We start from the raw sequence: 19,519 nt of genomic DNA, 5'->3' as shown, positions 1-19,519 counted from the left end.
ATGCCTGATGGAAGCATTAAGTACAAAGCAAGATTGGTAGCTAAGGGTTTTGCACAGCAGCAGTATGAGAATTTTGACAAGACTTATTCTCCAACAGCAAAGCCAGAAAGTTTGAGAATGGTGTTAGCTGTAGCAGCAAGAAGGAATTTAGTTGTGGAACATTTTGATTTTGAGACAGCTTATTTAAATGCAAGATTGGATGAAAAAAATTTTATGGAGGGCATACAGGACCTTTGGGACAATATATTTTTAGATAGCACATTGCAGAATTCTCTGGATTTCCCCCCTTCTTACACATAAAATGATTGTGTTATATCAGAGATAGATGAGCATAAACATGACAAATAAGCAAATTGGCTGACTTTTTCATGTACAACTGATTGCACAATTTATGAAAGTTGTTCAAGAGGTGGGACTTGGAAATGAGCAAATAAAAGGGCAGACTGGGCAGCACCCTACATCACTGGAGCTGTAGACTCTTGGTGGGTGTTAGTTATGTTTATGTAGTGAAATGAAATGGGATTCGTTTTTTTAGTTTGCTGAGTGTCTTGGAAAGTAGCCTGGTGCTCACTGCTTAGAGAGCCAGCACAGCATAGTGATTTGAATGTTGTACTATGATTCTGGAGACCAGGGTTTGAATCCCCTTTGTTTGACCATGAAACCCACTGACTGACCTTGAGCAAGTCACACTCTCTCAGCTTCAGGGAAAGGCAATGATCAACCTCCTCTGAATAAATCTTGCCAATAAAACCCCATGATAGGTTTGCCTTAGGATTCTTCACTAGAAAGTGATATGATCCTGTCTGTTGATGTTGGTAAACTTCCAGTTTATTATTCCCTGAGGGATACTTTGCTTCTTTAGCATGAAAGCTTGTATCAACCAATCTTTCAGTGTTATTTAAAACTGTCAAGAGTGTATATAATAATGCAAATATTGCATGACAATCAGTATACAGTATCTGAATCTACCAAACCAAATTATTTAAAATATTTCATAGTTGGTTTTTATTAAAATAAAAACACAAACATTGTTGGCACTAATCTCAGTTGACAAAATATGAATGGGTGGATTAATATCAGATTTTGAATAAAATGATATTTAAAAAGTAATAATAATGTGTCTGTCAACTAGCAAACGTTTTTGGTATGCGAGTCTCACAGAGGCAAACATGCTGGTTTTTCAGTGACAGTCTAGATAAGTGGGTGCAGTCTCTGGGATGCTTGCTTGAAGGACTTTGGTTTTGCGGTCTTGAATTCTGATGTTCCCTCCTTTTCCTCTATATATCACCTTCCAAGTTACTATTGCAGTAGCAGCAATGTCAGCTTCTGAGGCCCCCACTTCATTTTAGACAGGGAAGTGTGATGTTCTCTGATATTGCTTCTGACTGTCATTATGCAAACAGATGGGTGTGAAAGACATTGGAAGTGTCTTACATTGGTTTCGACTGGCATAATGTATCATTATGCAATCATTAATGTAATCTGAAGTGTTGGTGATCATCTTTGAAGACCTAAAACTCTTGGAATTTGTAAATCTGCTGTAAATTTGCATTTGCATTAAGGCAGAAGTGTGTTAGGTGTAACCTGTTGGCCACATGCAGCTCCAAGGACTATTCTGTGGTCTGCACAATTTTATCCCTCCCTTGCAAATGCACTTTTCAAACTTTTCTGATGTCTCCCAGTCCTTACCACCCCTCTAAGGCACTTTTTTTCTTTTCTTTTCTTGTTACAAAAAAAGTGGATTTTTCTGTACTTCTAGAAGTGGTGGTTTTGATCAGAAACTGGGCTCAAGGGCTCCCAAACCTGCAATATTCTGAAAGCCTGAAGAACAAAACCAAAAGAGGTTTTCGAAGGGGGAGCTAATGCTGTCTACAGAGGGGATCAAAGGTAGAAACCAGCCCCTCAACCTTCTGAATTTTTCCATCAATGAACTAGTTGTGTCTTGGTATCCTTCTTACCTGATCCAAGGTGAGATGGGTGGTTGCAAATGATAGGAGGGCTTTCCCCTGGTAACTAGCCTTTAGAATAAGTCTCCTTAGTGCAGCTCACCTGGAATCCACTGATTGCTTTGCAATGACAGGTAGACTTGCCTCCCCGCAACAAGGGCTTTTATTTTCCATGGATCAGCTGAGTTCTTGCATTATTTGAGTTTATATGTTATTTTTGTTAGCTATTCTGGAAATACTAGCTGTTGAAGAGAAGTATATAAGCCTTCAAAGTAAATAAATAAAACAATAGAGCAGCCAGGGTTGAGGATGCAGGAACTCCAGGTGCACAGGTTATAATATTCCACCCAGTCTTTCACTGAACAGAAGTAACACACAACCTTTTCCCTCACTTTATCTTATGCAGAATCTGTAAGGCATCATGCAGTGCATACCATGGTAGGACTAGGCATGATGGGAATTATAATAGAGCATATCTAGAAGGCTAGGCATCAGGTTTGGGAAGGATGGTAAAAAAGCATTACCAGGGGTAATCAGCTGCTAATGGAAATTGATATTTTAATGCAGGTAATGTAGCTTCATAGCAGGACACTCATAGAAACTGCACCTCTTTTATAAATCTAGGAAAGAAACAACAGCCCTCATTTATTTATTTATTTTCTTATCCTGTTGGGGTCAAATTGAATTCTCATTCTGCAAGGATAACTAGTTTAGTTAAGAACTCTCATTCTGTGTATATATGGTGTACTCAGGCTCACTCACTCCTTTAAGGAACTAAGCATCCCTCAGTAATAATGAAAGAGCATCACTTTTCAGGACAGGGCCTTTGTTTTTCACATGAGTTAGAAGAAATGAACTTTGCAAATTGTTACTCAAACAATGTATAAAGATTTGGATTAAAGTCTTGAGGATTTTTTAGAATCCCAGTGGAATACCTTTCTTGTAACTTATAATAGCACTAATATGCCAATGGAATCTTCCTCTCTGTACTTAAAACATTACTCTGTTAGATGATACTGTATTTTGTCGATTTTTGTTGTGGGCCTTCAAGTCTTTTCTGACTAATTGCAACCCTAAGGTGACCCTATAATGGGGGATTCTCAGGAACATTTTTGTGGGGTATTGCCTTTGCTTCCCTCCATCGTCTCCATAGTCATAGTGCAATTCTCAAAGCACTATACCATGCTGGCTTCCTTTTTTGTGTATATTTTTTGCCTTTAGGGCTGGAGCAGATAAGCAGGAAAAAGCAGCTTGATACCAGTTTTTCTAAGCCAGTTTGAAACCCAGTTGCAAATTGGGAGCATGGTCTGCTCCCAAGACGGGGCGAATATCCATGGGCAGTCCACACCGTAATGCAGTGATTATTATTATTTTTTGCCTCCCCCACAATGCATGCACACCATCACAGGAACACTGCCAATTATTTCCCTTCTCCTGCCCAGGTACTATCCCATTGGATTCCCTGCATGACTGGCGATGTGCCTGACCACACAGTCACAGGTGTGATGCATCACTGATATAGTACGTTGGTGTGCTAAGTGACATGTTGGCAAAGCACAATCATGGAAGCCTGCCATCCACGCCCCCCTCCCTCTTCTCCCCATGTTCCCCTGTTGAACTGTCTGGTTTGTGTGTGTTGTAATTAAACCCACTGCATTATTGGTGACCTGCCATGTCAATCCTACTTTCACGTTTTTGCTTTCCCAGATCCCCACACTTGTGCTGTGCTGTTTATATTCTGGAGTGATGATCCACATTTTCTGTGTTGAGTTGGAGTATTGGAGCTTCTTTTTGCTCTGGCTTTTAGGCCCAGAGCACGGCCTAGAGGCAATTTCCATCTGGTTTTGCCTCATACATTGTCTGTACACCTCAGCTTCAAGTCTTTTTGAAGACACTTTATTTTTCCAGTGCGGACAAGCCCTAGGCTTAGCTTTTTACTGTGTTAAAACAGTACAGGACAGTTGGAAGGAATATCTCATAAAATTTTATATGATCCTCAGTAGTGATGGATGGCTTCTGTGTCGGTTGGATGGAGACTCTGCTCTGGATTTTCACCTTAACTTTAAAGGACATTTTCAAGGTGATGAAACATAGCCCCCAAGTAGTTTCAGCATCATGAGTAACTCTTTTAAATTTTAGATCAAGGCCCAGAGGAGATTCACTGTTTCACTGATATAGAATCCAGTAGTTGCCACTGGGGGACTGTGAAGAATATGGCAGAAAGCCATAGTAATGGAGTGGAATCATTTTTCTTTGTAAGAAAGAACAATGTGGAACTATTTGATTTCCCCCCAGGTTTTAAAAGGCCAAGGCAGGTTGGTGGGAAAGCAGCAAACTACTCTTTCTGTCTGGAAATGCAATTTCCCATTGACTTGCTCATTTGTGAATAATTGTTACCCATATAGGTAAGCAATGTATAGTAGATCTTTGCATGGAAAATATCATTAGCCACAGAGGTTGAGCTGGAAAGGAAGCCATGCCACAGTGTAAGAACAATTAAAACTACACAGTTTAATCAATCCAATCAGTTCAATCTCAATTTGTTTATGTCTTGTGGTGGGTCAGTTTTAAGGAGTATTTTAATAAGTGGATCTGGAGTTCAGAGCACACATTTATGTTTGAGGGTATTTTGATTCTGGTGTTATAAAGGATGTTCCCAAATTTTCTTGTTCTCAGTGAGAAAGAGTGAGAGAAAACTGTCAGCTGCTGCAAGATTTCTTGTTCATGAGCAAAAAACAAGACTGAATTTTCATATTTGTTGGGCTATTTGCACAAAAACAATGTGTTTTGTGCAGAATCAGTATATTTTGCATAGATTCTGTGTATTTGGTACAAAAATGAAGGGTTTTTGTTTGCAAAATATACATAACACTATTTTTAATTTCAGAAAATACATTATTTGAACAAATGATTTTTTTTTTGCAAAGTAGTCTCAAAATATGAAAAATCATTTAGACATGCAAAGCCTCTTGTAGTCTTGCCAATTGGGGGGTTATTTGAGATGTTTAATTGTATGGGAGAATGAAATGAGTATTGCTAATTATGTGTTGTTTTAATGTAGAATTGGAAGGATTTAATTTATTTAAAAAAACAAATGTGTCATCTCATATGTCCTTCAATATTTTCCCAGGCATCTACATAGCAGTTTTGATAAGAGCATTATCAGAAGATGGTTCATTAGTTTATCTAGCTGGACAATAGCACTATCTGAGGATGTTTTATCACTGTAGTAAAATTTTGGACCAGATTAAAAATGGAGTTTAATTGATTTTGATGTATGTTGCTTTCCTTTCCTTTTCTCTTCTCACCCTGCCACAGATTTCTTGGATTTTTTATTCAAGTTTTATAAGTCTGATACTGCATTTTAATAAAAATGCAGGGGTAGCTACGTTGGCCATACAACATAAAACAACGATGTCCAAATATACATTGTGGTGATCCCTTATTCAGCCAAGCAAAAGGCACAAAATGCATTGCACTAATTTTTGAAGCCTACTGGCTCTTTCATCAGGCAAAGATGGAAAAAAGATTTCTGTCAGTGAACTTGTAGGCATTGTTACTAGTAAACAATTCCAATTGCTTTACTGTATTTATGTTTCAGGGGGAAATTTTTTGAGAAAGTAAGCCCAATTAGTTTGTTCCCTCTCACTTAGGAGTCCTCTGTTTGATGACCTAATTCTTCACTGCAGAAATAATCTGGTTTGACGCCACTTTAACTGCCATCGCTCAGTGCTATGGAATTCTGAAAACTGTTGTTTGTTGTGGTACCAGAGCAAACAAGCTACAAATTCCACGATTCTTTAGCATTGAGCAATGGCAGTTGAGGTGATGTCAAACCAAATTATTTCTGCCTTGTGGTTGCAGCCTCATTATCTTTGCTTTAGGTGATAACAACACCTGAATTCCAGCCCCTGCATGGCCAGGAAGGGGTATGGCCTCTGTCTGTATGGACCTTCCTCTGGTACCACCTTAGACATAACCTGAAGCAAACATCTCAAACGAGATGCATGCTGTTGACCTTAACACTGTCAATTTTCTTTCTTTTCTTCATGAGAAAGCTAGTCATCTCACCTCCTGGAGGGGTTTAGAATGAAATCTCCAACAAGCACTAGTGGAATATCACACAGACAGGGTAGTTTAATAGCTGGCATTGTTTCCCTTACTTGTCTTATGAAATATTGAACATTCAGAATATACTGCCACTGCTTTAGGCAGGATGCAGAACTAGAGTGACCTGTAATCTGATTTGGAGTGGCACTTCTGTTGTCTTTTGAGACTAGGATGTTTTGATATTGCCCTTGTGCAAATACTTATACACATCTTAGTGTAAGTCCTACATCCTTTCCCACATACACATATCCATCCTAGCATATTGAGTTGTGACATTCTTGCATTCTGAAGGCTTAAACTGTTTTAGAATAATACTACAGTAATATTTCTACTGCTACTATTGGTAGTAGTTTAAGTCTGTCAGGGCTGATGTATTTATAGGAGGTGCATAATAATCATAATAATAGATCTAATACCTTGAAGGTACCAGATCCCACTTGATCTTGGAAGCTAAGCAGGGTCATTGCTGGTTAGTCTTGGGATGGAAGACCACAAGAATACCAGGTGATGTAAAGCTATAGTTCAGGGGAAGGCAATGGGAAATCACCTCTGAGTATCCTTGCTTAAGAAAATCCTTGAAATTAATTGGGTTGCCATAACTCAACAGATGACTTGATGGCACCTATACACAACTCTCCTTTGTGGTTTGGACATCTACTTACTAATTTTATTTGTTCTACTAGAAATAAGAAGGCAGATTATAGTTTTTAATTAATATTGTTTTTAAATTTGTTCTTAGCCATCTGGAGTCCCATTACTGGGAGAAAGGTGGGATATAAATGCATAAATTAATAAATTAATTAAGCAAAACAACAACAATGATGCTTACATTCCACTGATCTTCTTTGAATGATATTTCCAATGGTATGCTTGAACAAAGCTTCCATTCATTTTTGTATATGCAATTTGTAAGTGCATGGTATTCTCCTTTTTAAAGGGGGTATAAGAATGCCTTTGTCAATATTTAGATTTCTGTATCTTAACAGGAATGGATACCTGAAATACTGTTGAATTCATTGGAACTCTTCTGTGCTCACCAACTATAAAATGTTAAAGTGAAATGTCTAATTGTTATAGTTGCCATAGTGGAAGATCTAAATTAGAAAATGCTGCCCCAAGGGAAATTTTCTTTATTTGAAAAAGTATTTTATTTAAATATATTGCCAGAATATGCAGCTAGAATAAGAAATAGTGGTTTCCTGTGAAGTTAATACTGTTTTATAACCTGCTCCCCTCTCACTACCATATCTCTAGGGAAATTTTACAAATGCAATTATAAAGGATACTAAAATCTGAGAGTTTCTCATGGAAATGCCATTCCCTGCTCTGCCTCCCTAAATCAGAGGAAGAAGAAAATAAATTTTAATCTTGTAGATGCTGATAGTGCATGCAATCATATTCTTCTGCCTAATCATTTGAATCAATTCATAGGGCTATCAGAAAGGACAGCAAATGACAGCTACTTTTAACAGTTTCTAGTCTGGTATTGGTATTACCATGAATGAGAATCTTTGAATGCTTAATTAACTGACCCTAAAGGTAAACAGAGTTGTCAGAGTAATAAATTTCTAATGGCCATGCTGGTTCAGCATATGGGAAAATGCTCATTTTGAGGTTTCTACCTCCAACAAAGGTTTAAAAAGGACTGTAATTGGATGAATTTTACCTGTACAGCATTTAAATGTTTTTCCAGATGTAGCAGCATAGAGACTTCTTGAGAAATATATATATATATTTTGCCTAAGAAGGGGGCCTGTGTCTTCACAGAAGGCAGAGATACTCTGGATCCCAAGAAAGGTTACCTTACTGCTGCTGATGGAGTTTAAATTTCATCGTCCTTTACTTTACTGCTGCTAATGGAGTTTAAATTTCATTGCCCTTGGTTCTAACATGGCAAAGAAGGGAGTAACTTTCGCCTGCATTCATATTCCTTTAGAGTCTAGACCAACTGAAATACAGGACAAACAACATCTAATATAAAATGTAGGCCTGTGACTCCAACATCATCACTTTTTTCTTCTTGTATGATTTTTTAAAAAACATCTTCTGCCTGATGAAAAAGCTAGTGGAGCTTCAAAAACTTGCATGATGTGTTTTGTGCATTTTGGTTAGCCAGTAAAGGTATCACTCTTTTTTGGGTTTTGTTGTATCTTTATTGCACAGGCATTCTCATTGTTCTTTCTGGATGATTTGTGTTTGCAGCCATAGTTTAAAGATAGTCATGTGAATATTTTTTAAAAATGAAACTTTATTATTAAAACTAAAAATAGATATACACCAGCACAGAAAAAAAGAAAAAGAAAGAAAACATACAATTACTACAAATACCTATAGGCATTAATAAACACATACTAACATACACCCAATAAACATACTAAGAGTAAACACATTAAAAGACATCCAACGCTCTTCTGTTGCCGTCATTAACTTAACCATCCACATTTCCTGTTATCATATAAGGCTAAGCAATTAGAGAAAATCTTCCTCAATTTTTCTATTCTAGTGCCCGAACAGACAGGTGAAAACCTCTCGCTTCTGTTTCAATTTTGTAATCTCCTTGAGTCCGAGTTCTGAGGACAAAGGAAAGATATGAAATGAATGAGCACATGAATTATAACTAAACCATCCATCCATTACTTTATTTATATCTCTCCTTTCATCCAGGCTGGAACTCAAGGTGGCTTACAAAAAGGCAGAGAATACAATAAAACATGTCGTTAAAAACATACAAAATCAAGATTAAGACAGTATTAACTAACAGAATTAAAATCAATTAAAACCATACTTAGAAACAGATAAAATCACTTTGTTTTTGTGGTCCTGAAGTTGTTTCTGATTTATGGTGATGCTATCATGGGGTTTTCTTGGCAAGATTGGTTCAAGATAGTTTGCCATGGCTTTGCCCTGAGGCTGAAAGGATGTAACTTGCTCATGATCACCCAGTGGGTTTCCATGGCCAAGCAGGGGATTTGAATCCTGGTCTCCAGAGTCATAGGTTGCAACTGCATTGCAGAAATAATGCAGTTTGGCACCACTTTAACTGCCATGGCTCAATGCTGTAGAATTCTGGGATTTCTAGTCTTTTGTGGCACCAGAACACTCTGGCAGGGAAGGCTAAATATCTCACAAAACTATAATAAATCCCAGAATTCCATAGCATTGAGCCATGGCAGTTAAAGTTGTGTCCAACTTCATTATTTTTGCAGTGCAGATTTGATCATAGTCCAACATTCAATCCATTACATCACTATAACACCATGAAAAATATTTCCAAAAGCTTGCAGGAAAAGAAAGGTCTTAGCCTGTCACTGTAAAGAAAACAAAGGAAGGCTGAGCCAACCACCTTCTGCCTCCATACTTTTTCAGAACCTGGTCTTTGTGGCACATGCAGAAATTTTCATGCTGGTGACCCCAGTCTCTTTACTTTGTTCATCCAAGTACATACTCAGAACTGTGTGTGCATGTTATCATGTAGGAACTGGAGTCCATGGTCATCCTAGTCTCCAGAAATATGTTTACACATGTACAGATGAGATCACTAAATAGACAAAACCTTTGATGTTGTATAAAATGTGCTTGTTAAAATATTACATACCTTAGATGCAATCTCTGCTACTCAGATGTAGCGGCGGTGTCATTAATTATTTGAAAAAGAAGTGGAACTGTTGACTTGGTCCTGAACAAACATTTGGATGAGACAAAAGGTCCTGAAGAGTTTCCTCATCATGTAGACTTTTTGTTCTCTGTAGCAGCAGCTATTGGGTGGAATGACCTTTACTGACTGAGGATGATGATGTAGTGGAAGGGACATTTTTCCACTTGACCTTTACACAATGTGTCATCTTGTCCTGTAGCACAGAAAACAAGATGCAATTGACAGATTTGATGGAATACTAACCTGACAGAAGCTTATTGTTTGGAAGGATATATGTGTTGAAATGTGGACCCTGTAGCGATAACATAGCAAGCTTTCCATGTAGCAGTCAGTACAGGGGGAATGAATGATGGCACAGAAATGGCTACTCAATATGCTATGCAAGACATTTTATTTTAATCACCAGTTATCTCCTTTTTAACTGAGCTTCAGTTTCTCACAATATATTTGACATTGTCTATCCCAGCCTTCCTCAACCTAGTGCCTTCCAGATATGTTGGCCACAACTTGCCATGCTGGCTAGTGATAATGCTAGTTGTAGTCTGACATGTCTGTAGGGTACCAGGCTGGAGAAGGCTGGTCTGTTTTACTCAAGAATGTTACACAGTAAATTACTCAGATTCTGTGTTAAATTTCATGGATCCTTAGGTTATTTACATCAGTCATATGGCCCTACAGTCTTTCGACTGTAACTTCATTGGTTTGTTTTATCCCTTTTGGCTTTCACATTTCTCATCATTGGCTATGTTGGCTAGGGCTGATGAGAGTTGCAGTCCAACATCATCTGGGCTGCATGACTCCCCCTTGATTTACATGCACAATTAAAGGCCCTGGTTTTGATTTTAAAGGGCCAAATAGTTTAGAACTAGGATAGCTTAGGTACAACCATCTCTCTTATAAGCTTAGCTGCTTGCTAACATAATCTTCCAGGTCCTGCTCTGTAGCTGCACTGTTGGTATCTGAAGTAAGATAGTTGGTTATACAGGGCTGGACATGTTCAGTAGAGGTACCAAGACTGTGAGTATTGGTTTGTTTTATCCTTTTTGGCTTTCAGACATCCACATTTATTGTGTATAGTGGGACTTGATTGGGGCTCTGGTACCAAAGTCTAGCAGATACCAAGGGCACATTATATTGCTTTTAAATTGGTTTCCTTTTTTTGGAAGCTTTACAACATACTTTCTATTTAATATGCATTAATTGAGAGTTATTTTTGTCACTACCTATGAAAACTTTTCCCCAAAAGAAACCTCTTCTGTAGCGATCAATGCCCCAGTTCTTCTGTCCCTCAGTTTTTGCCATGCATGCTCCAAAAATTGTCTCACTGTACCACCTGCAAAATAAACCCCCTTCCTGCCACTGGGTAGCTGTGTAACAGACCTCTATGATGCTAGTCAAATACTCCAAAAGCCATCTACCTAGTGGCAGATCTCAGGCAAACTATACGCTGATTGGATTGCTGGTAAAATAAAGCAAAAACATTTACTTCCTCAAATAAACTGTTGTTTCATTATCATAATCATATTGAGCCTAATAAACTTTAATGGACTTCATTGACTGATGCACTAAAGGGACAGTACTTGGACAAAAGCAGTAAGAATTGCTAAGAATGATCAATTTACAGTTGTTTTTTAAATTGTTTCTTCAAAGCCAATGTGTTTTACAGGTGCTGAGTAAAAAAACAAAACAAACCCCCCGAAGCTACCTGGTTGTAATTTGCCTTGGTTAATCTCCTCTTTAGTATTTACTAGATCTCTAAAGCTGCATCCACACTATAGAAATAATGCAGTTTGACACTGCCTTAACTGCTATGGCTTCATCCTGTGGAATCCTGGGATTTGTAGTTTGTTGTGGCACCAGAACTCTCTGAAAGAGAAGGCTAAATATCTCACAAAGCTACAGATCCCAGACGTCCATGGCATTGAGCCATGGCAGTTAAAGTGATGCAGTGTGGATGCAGCCTACGTTTTATGTGGATGTATAAAAATAAATAAAAAGGTTACACTTGTATTTGGGTTTCCCAGTATAATTTAACTGGGTGGACAGGCAATTCAGATTCTGGATTAGAACACATTGGTGATTGAATGGGACTCAGAATTAAATCTCCAAGTCAGGGATCACACTTAATCATGGACTCCATGCACAGGCCTACTTGAAAACTTTTTCCCCCCTCTCCAGGAGGTTTGGGAAAAATATTTTTGGAAAAAACTCCTTTCTCCAACTTTGCTGTATGAAATTTGCACGTCCTCACAGCTGTATATCAGTTTTACAAAAGAAGCAGTCATACTTCTCTCCCATCTCCACCCTCTCATTCCAGATGAGCGTTTTTGCTCCCTTACACAGTGCCCTTCTCAAAATTAGGGGCACTTCTTGCATCCAAATCTATATCGTTCCATTCAGATCAGCTGTAGTTCAGATGGCTTTTCTTTTCCCTGAAGCACCTGGCCAGATTTCCCCCTTAAGAATGTAACAATTGTTCAGAGAATAGCTGCAAAGCTGAGCTGATAAGCATATTATCAAAATGAAAAAAATGGAGAGTCATTATGGTTGTAAATGATGAAAGAGTTGGATGGTCTTTTGTTGCTCAAAAAGGAAAAGAGAAACTAGTTTTACTTTCACTTGAAAGGAATATATTAAAATACACTCTATGAAATTGCAAAGCCTCTATAAAAGAACAAAAAGGGCGCTAACTTTTTAAAGTGTGAGCTACTAAAGGAAAATAGGCACTTCCTTTATGCAGCAGAACATGAATATCATTTTCAAGTATGCCTTTTATCTAAGTTCTCAGAGTTTCACCGATGTTAATTCAGTCTAAGAGATAAAGGCCTGAATGCGAAGTATTCAAAGGGGGAATTTAGAGTTGAGTGAGACCACACAGTTGGAAGAGGGTCAGGGCAGAGGATAGATCACATGAGACATAACTATAGAGGACAAACTGGTAGAATAGTTCAGTTTAGTTGCACACACTACCAAACTCTTAAAACTTCCTAGTACAGCCATGAACTGCAGTGTTAATAACCAGTAGTAGTTCTAGGGTTTGGGAATTCCCTAGGCAAGGCAATCTCAGGCCCAGTACAGATGGACAGGGAGCGGCATGCACGTGCCGAGTCTAGGGTTCCAGAGTGCACACCAACTGTACCCTCCTGTCCACACGGTGGCCATCATGATGACGTGGCCACTGCGCAGCATCCAGACGTCACTTCCAGAAAGTGGTGTCATGGTGGCGCCCTTTCCTTTTTACGGCACCACAAAAAAGAAGCCGCTTAGACCGGCTTCTTTTTGGTAGTATGTAAGTGCTATGCGTTGCGGCTGCTGCGACACCGACGAGGTGGAAAGACAGGCAGCACGGAGCTGTCTGTCTGTACCGGGCTTCACTGGGCAAGGCAATCTCGTAACCTGGAAGAGGCAGGATGTACAAACTTCATGAGGTCAAAGGACTTTCACGTCACTCTTGGATGCCTAACCTGAAGAGTAGGTGAGGTTAAGGTTATATTGTGGGAGGACATGGGGATGGAAGTTTGCTTGAGCTTCATTGGTAGCTTTTTGCCTCAAGCAAATAACAGGGCCCACTGCATGTGACTGGGATTATGGCAAAGGCAAAGTGTTAACACTGTGTTCAAGAGCTGGAAAAAATTAACTATCCGGACTATAACTCCCATGATTTGGGGGATTCTGGGAGTCTTAGTCCAGAAAAAGTAAGGGGCTGTACATATAGGTGGCATGCAGCCACCCCTTTACTGACTGGATCGGGGCTGCGGCAACCTCATGCTATGGCCCTGATCCAGCCTCTGGAGAACGCAAAAAGTAGCTGCAAAAAGCGGCTCCTTTTTGCACCCTCCAAGGGGTGCCATAGCTGTGGAGGTGTGGCTTTATGATGCTCCTTTGGTGCTGCATCATGTGGATCCAGCACTGGAGAAGCATCATGATAGTGTATGCAATGTAGACTGGTGCATGCCAAAATGGTGCCCTAGGGGCAGAGTTAGCATGTCCAGCATGCGGATGCTGTGAACTATTCTGCCGGTTTGTATAGGCCCTAAGTTATCCAAGCTGTTATTCTCCATGCTGAATACTTAGTCCTGGTTACCACCTCACCTGTTGACTTATTTGGTTAAAAAGAACCATGGGCAAGTTGCATGTTTAATGTTTAATGTCATGCCTAATTTGGCCCTATGAATTTGTCTACTGATATTTGTGAAACAAAGACATCCTGTTACATTGCAACCCCTTCCCCCATGTTTCAAACTTAGTTTCTACAACTTTGAAAAAAATAAGCTAGAGTTTAGAGAATGGCTACCATTTAATAATTTTTTAAAAATTAATTAATATATCTTTATTTTACAAAGCTTGCGTTTTTACAAGATAAATTTTTACAAGACATTAGCTTAGCTTTAATGTATGTTGGTTGTATTTTTAGCAACATCACAATCAGTTAAAATAATTTGTAAAGAGAAATATGTTAGCCTCTGATGTACCTCTTTGTGTGTTTCTACACCAAACTTTTTTTTAGATAAAGTACAGCCCTGCATCATTTGACAATCTGGTTTTCACTTTGTTTTTCTAGCTGATAAATATAGAAGAAAACTTGAAGAGTTGGAGAAAGAGAAATGTTCACTTAAATTTCAGCTTCCATCTCGACATCCTTCAATTAGCAGCCTTTTGGACAGGTTCAAAACACAAGTTCAAATAACATTGGATGGGGATGTTCCTAGGTAAGTGTATTGCAAGCTATAGAAATTGTGAGTCTGGGTTGTAACAACACAGAACTGAAACTAATACACCCCTGACTTGCATTGTTACCACCTCTCGAATAAATCAGGAGTCCTAATATAATGTAATGAATGGTTAATAGGTTGAACTGTGAATCAGTAGAGTAGATCTTGATGGGCTTAAAAGAAGCCACTGAGCATATTGGGGCTGTGCAGACCACTCCTTAGGGGCGGCCTGTAGCTGCCCCTTTTACAGTCAGATCAGGGCTGTGGCAACCGCACGCCGCAGCACCAATCTGGCCTTTGCAGTAACTGTTTTTTGCGCCCTACAACGTGCACAATGACTGCAGTGCCGCAGCTTTACAGTGTTCCTTCGGTGCAGAGTCATGCGGACGCAGTGCCAGAGGAGCGCCATGATGCTGTGCACTGTGTGGTGTGGCGTGCGGTGCCATGCTGCCTGGGGGTGGAACGGGCGTGCATTATATGGGGCATATGCTCCCAATCCGACCTTTCCTGCTGGTGTGCACAGCCCCTCAGACAACATTGTAACCCAGGGATCTATGGAAAGGCTGCCTTGTCAGTTATGAGCTTCATATTGATTTCTGCTTGGAGTGGGAGTGATGAAATAGACCACTGGTTCTTAACTTTTTCTTTACCAGGGACCCCCTTGAAATATTTTTTGTGTGGCCATGGACCCCAAAGACTTAATTCATGATAATGTATAAAATACTGTACTTACTATACACCTTGTTTTGGGACAGCTGGGATTGCCTTTTTCTCCATGTGTGCTTCAACTGCAGGAGAAAGAGACAGGTCCTGACTCCTGGGGAAGACACTGTGGCCCCTGGACCACAGGTTAAGAAAAGCTGAAATAAACTAATCTTTAGTTTACTCACTGTGTTGGCCAAATGCCTATGCAGCTCCCTTTTTAGTTTGTTTCTCCTAGAACAAATTAAAGACACAAATCCTGGATTCATTCCACAGTCTAGTGATGGCTGAAGAAGAAGTCCTCTGGGTGACAGTTGCCACCCTACTCCTGGTTGACTGGAGTAAATGTCTCACAAGGGACCTGAGTATTTGTTGTTATTATTAACCGCCTTTGAGTCAGTTCTGACTCATGGCGACCCTGTGGAGGAGCTGGGCAAGGCAGTGGAAGATAGGGATTCTTGGAGATAAGAATCCCTATCTTCCACTGCCTTGCCCAGCTCCTGCAAACCCTTGCCCATAACCCCCCTGATTGAGTCCATCCATCTGGTTTGTGGTCTTTCTCTCTTTTTTCTTTCCTCTACTTTTCCTAGCATTATTGTTTTTTCTAGTGATCCATGCCTTCTCATAGTTTGCCAGAGTTTCTTACTAGAAAGCCGGAGGGACGTGGCACTTTGCAATAAATAAGTGGAGTCTGGGTTGCAGTTTGGGCACTTGGTCTGTAAAAGGTTCATCATCACTGTCCTAGTCCAACACACAAACCACTGTACCACACTGGCTCTCCCCTTTGATATTTTAATGATGTACAAAGGACGTACTGTACAAACATGTTCTATTTTGTGGAGGGCTGCTCTTTATTTGAAGGGGTAAGGAACAATGCCTTCCTGTTTCAAAAGTTTTCTGGTCTAAATGCAGTTTAAAGCAAAGTGCCCTAAGAAGGGAGAAGACCAGGAGGCTTAAAGCAACCTATCAACAGTTATTATCTGTACAATAGACTGAGCAGGTCTGCAGCTCATTATATTCCTAACTATGGTGAGAAATATTATTCTATTTAAATTATAGTAATTACTTTCAAATTTCCATATGTATATTTACATTAGTGCATGCACATTTCATGCAGAGATGTGCCTTCTTGTTCCTTTTGGGGGTGTGTATATGTGATTACTCTATCTTGCAAATGGTTAGAGTATTTGGGGGTGCCAAATTAATTGTCTAAAATTCTAGATTGTTACATACAGCAAATATTGAAGATTTCTTTCTTTCTTTCTTTGCTATGTCTCTTCATTATCATTCTACTCCTTGGAATAAATATGCTGCATCTCAGGGGATTGGCTCTCTCTCTCTCTCTCTCTCTCTCTCTCTCTCTGTGTGTGTGTGTGTGTGTGTTTTCAATATACCTGCCTTCTAGTTCTAGACAACTGCAAGAATTTTTCCATACTCATTTAGTAAGATTCATAGTTTCAGTGAGAATGGCAAGCAACAGCAATTTTGTCCATGTCCCTGCTTGATTCTTCATGAATTCTTATACTCTCCCAGCATGTCAAGCATTTGTACTATTGGAAACTGTGATCTCAAGGCTTATTTCCAAACGAATCAAGTTCCATATGGCTATCAAAAGTGACTTAGGTAGTCAAAGGACTGAACCATGAAACAGTAACTGGAATGAATTCGGTTGTATTAGAAAGAACAGCTGCAAAAGTTATAGTCTTCTCTAGAAGATGTTCTTGGATTAACATATTAAACTTCTGTATCTAAGCCAGGGGTGGGGTAATGCATGCTGCATGTGATCCCTGGGGCATCTTGGTACTCCTCCAGACCACCATCAAATCCTTCAAAGACTCTTCAGACCCCTGGGTCCTACACGAAAATTATAGAGAACAAAAAATTGCCCCTGAATGACAAATAATCATAGTAATAATAATAAAAAATGGAGACTGCCAGAGTGGCACAGCTCCCCCAGGCCCTATAAACATGAAAATTGGAGGCAAACAGCTAAAACTAGAAACTAGAAATGACATTTTTTTGTTTTTGGCAAGTTTTCAATTGGTGTGGCCTGCTTAGAAGGAACTTCAGCAGCAAGCATTCTCTTGCTTTCCACAATCGCTCACTTTTAGTGTTACCAAGATGTTTAGCCTCTTTATTTTTCATATACTAAGAATGGAAAAGGTGTGCATGCATGTATATACCAACACAACCTGGCTGTTAAGTGTAGGAATAGGTTCCCCTCCCCAATCTTTCTGCATAGTTTCTATAAATAGGTAGTGGTTTCATGAGGCAGTAATTAACCAGCAACATAACCACCATTAAAATCTAATTATGTATTATGTTGTATACAGTAAATAAATCTCAATAAAGAATATTTTAAAAATAAAAAAAATAAAATCTAATTTCCAAGTTATTTGTTTTTTGTTTTCAAGAGGAGACCTTCATATTATAGAGTGTCATCTGGAAATAGAATAGTTTCTGACTTACCAGTCTGACTAACATTGATATTCTGTGCCTGTCTGCTCAAATGTAAGTCCCATTTGGCAGGATTTACCTCTTGGTAAGAGCATACAGGACTGCAGTCTATTTTATCCCTTTGAAAGCTGTTTTAGTTTAAGAAAACTTAAAGCACAAAAGAGTTTTGGGGAATTCTGTGTGCTCTTTGTCTGTTAGCAAGGTGCTGAGTTTTGATTGCATTGTGTTAGGTCAAAAGCCTGTTAAAAGGGCTAACACTTTGAAAAATGCAGTTCAACTGATTGTGGAGTTTTTGTGGTTCAAGATTTAAGTGCTGGAGAAGTATTTGAAATATGTGACAAATTCTTGACTTGTTTCTGAGATATTAAGTTTAATGTATAGGGCCTACATGTATTGGATTTTGGAAGAGCATGCTGTATTCAAACATTGTGCTTATGTGTAGATTTCCAGATGGACCTGTATGTCCAATCAGGGGGTTTAAAGTGTAATTTTAGAATTCCATTTTGTAGAAAAAATAGTTCAGGAAGATTATCAGGTGTGTCTGTTTTAAATAAGTTTATTATTCTTGCTTGAATGAAGTGTGGTTGTAGATCCAGGAAAGATAAAAGTATATACTTCTTCACAGAGTTTACATAGTTTGAAATGTAGAATCTGCTACCACAAAATGTAGTGATGGCTGCCAAGTTCAGTGGCTTTAAAAGGGGATTAGACATATCCACACAGCACAGGGATTTCTCAGATGTGTACTTCGTCCAGTGCCAGAAAAAATATTATTCTCTATATCTGTTACTGATGAACACAAAGAGAATTGTATGGCATGGGCAGATTTACTCATTTCTATTTTATTGTTTGTATGTACAGCGCTGTGCAAATCTACAGCGCTATATAAATAAAGCATAATAATAATAATAATAATAATAATAATAATAATAATAATAATGGGTGCCATAGATAACAGTGTGAACAGAAAGCTGGACTAGATTTTTTTTACTCTGATCCAGCATGTTTTTTCCTGTGTCCTTAAATATTGGCATTATGTGTGCAGACCTTGAATAAATTGCCAACTGATAAGAACCACAGACTTCAGCTAAGCCCCTAGGTACAATATTTGCACCCTTACTATCCAAGACAAACCAACAGCACAGCCTCTCAGTATTGTATTCTGCTTTGTTACATTTCAAGCAGATAGATGTATCAGCACAAGTTATGTGGATTGGCGTGATAATTCTCATTGGTTGCTCTTATTTATTTCCCTCCAGCTACATTAACATATCTTTTATATAATGAAGACAGTAGGTGTACAAATAAATGCTTAGGTAATACTTTGTTAACAAATTTAAATAATCCAATGGCTGGTGTTTTTGAAAGGTTCAGTAAAGAAGAAAACCATCTTTTCTTGAAAAATAAACAGAAGATTCCAAGTCTTCCTTACCACGAAAAAACATTGGCCTCAGTCACAAAACGAGATCAGTTGTTGGAAGAAAAGGAGTGGATACAGGTAAGAAGAATATAATACACCAGTGTGTGAGAGATAATGGTGTGTAGACAATTGTTGTTGTTGTTGTTTTTGTTGTGTGTCTTTAAGTGGTTTCTGACTTTTGATGGCCATAAGGTCATTATGGGGTTTTCTTAGAAAGATTTGTTCAGAGGAAGTTGCCATTGCCTTCTCCTTAGGCTATGTACGTGTAAATAAATGTCAGTTTGAGTCAAGAGCATTCACTGCTGTGCAGTAATTACAGCTTTGACTTTGGATCATCTGATACTCTAAAAAATTAATGGAGAGTTATGACACACACAAGTCATGTAGATCTTATGAGAGAGGGGCAGTCATTAAAGAGTCAGGTTTCTATAAACACACCTTGATCTTTCCTATTTTTCATATATGCTGTTTGTTCTTTGGTATTTCTAAATTTAAATAGAAATTGGTCCAGATATAA

General features: G+C 38.8%; 1 protein-coding gene across 1 annotated transcript in view; it reads left to right on the top strand.

Annotated features, from left to right (window-relative positions):
* The window catches only part of DISC1 (DISC1 scaffold protein), a 196,470-nt gene that overhangs the window by 23,973 nt on the left and 152,978 nt on the right, over window positions 1-19,519 (top strand). The window contains exons 4-5 of the mRNA XM_089529454.1: window positions 14,273-14,420; window positions 18,951-19,080. Coding sequence (XP_089385580.1) covers window positions 14,273-14,420; window positions 18,951-19,080 — 278 coding nt within the window. The remainder of the gene's footprint in view (window positions 1-14,272; window positions 14,421-18,950; window positions 19,081-19,519) is intronic.

The sequence above is a fragment of the Sceloporus occidentalis genome, unplaced genomic scaffold, assembly GCF_023333645.1.
Source record: "Sceloporus occidentalis isolate IW3139 unplaced genomic scaffold, rSceOcc1.0.p SCAF_6, whole genome shotgun sequence".
NCBI lineage: Eukaryota > Metazoa > Chordata > Lepidosauria > Squamata > Phrynosomatidae > Sceloporus > Sceloporus occidentalis.
Note: the sequence above shows the minus strand (reverse complement) of the source record. Positions and strands in the feature narration are given on the sequence as shown.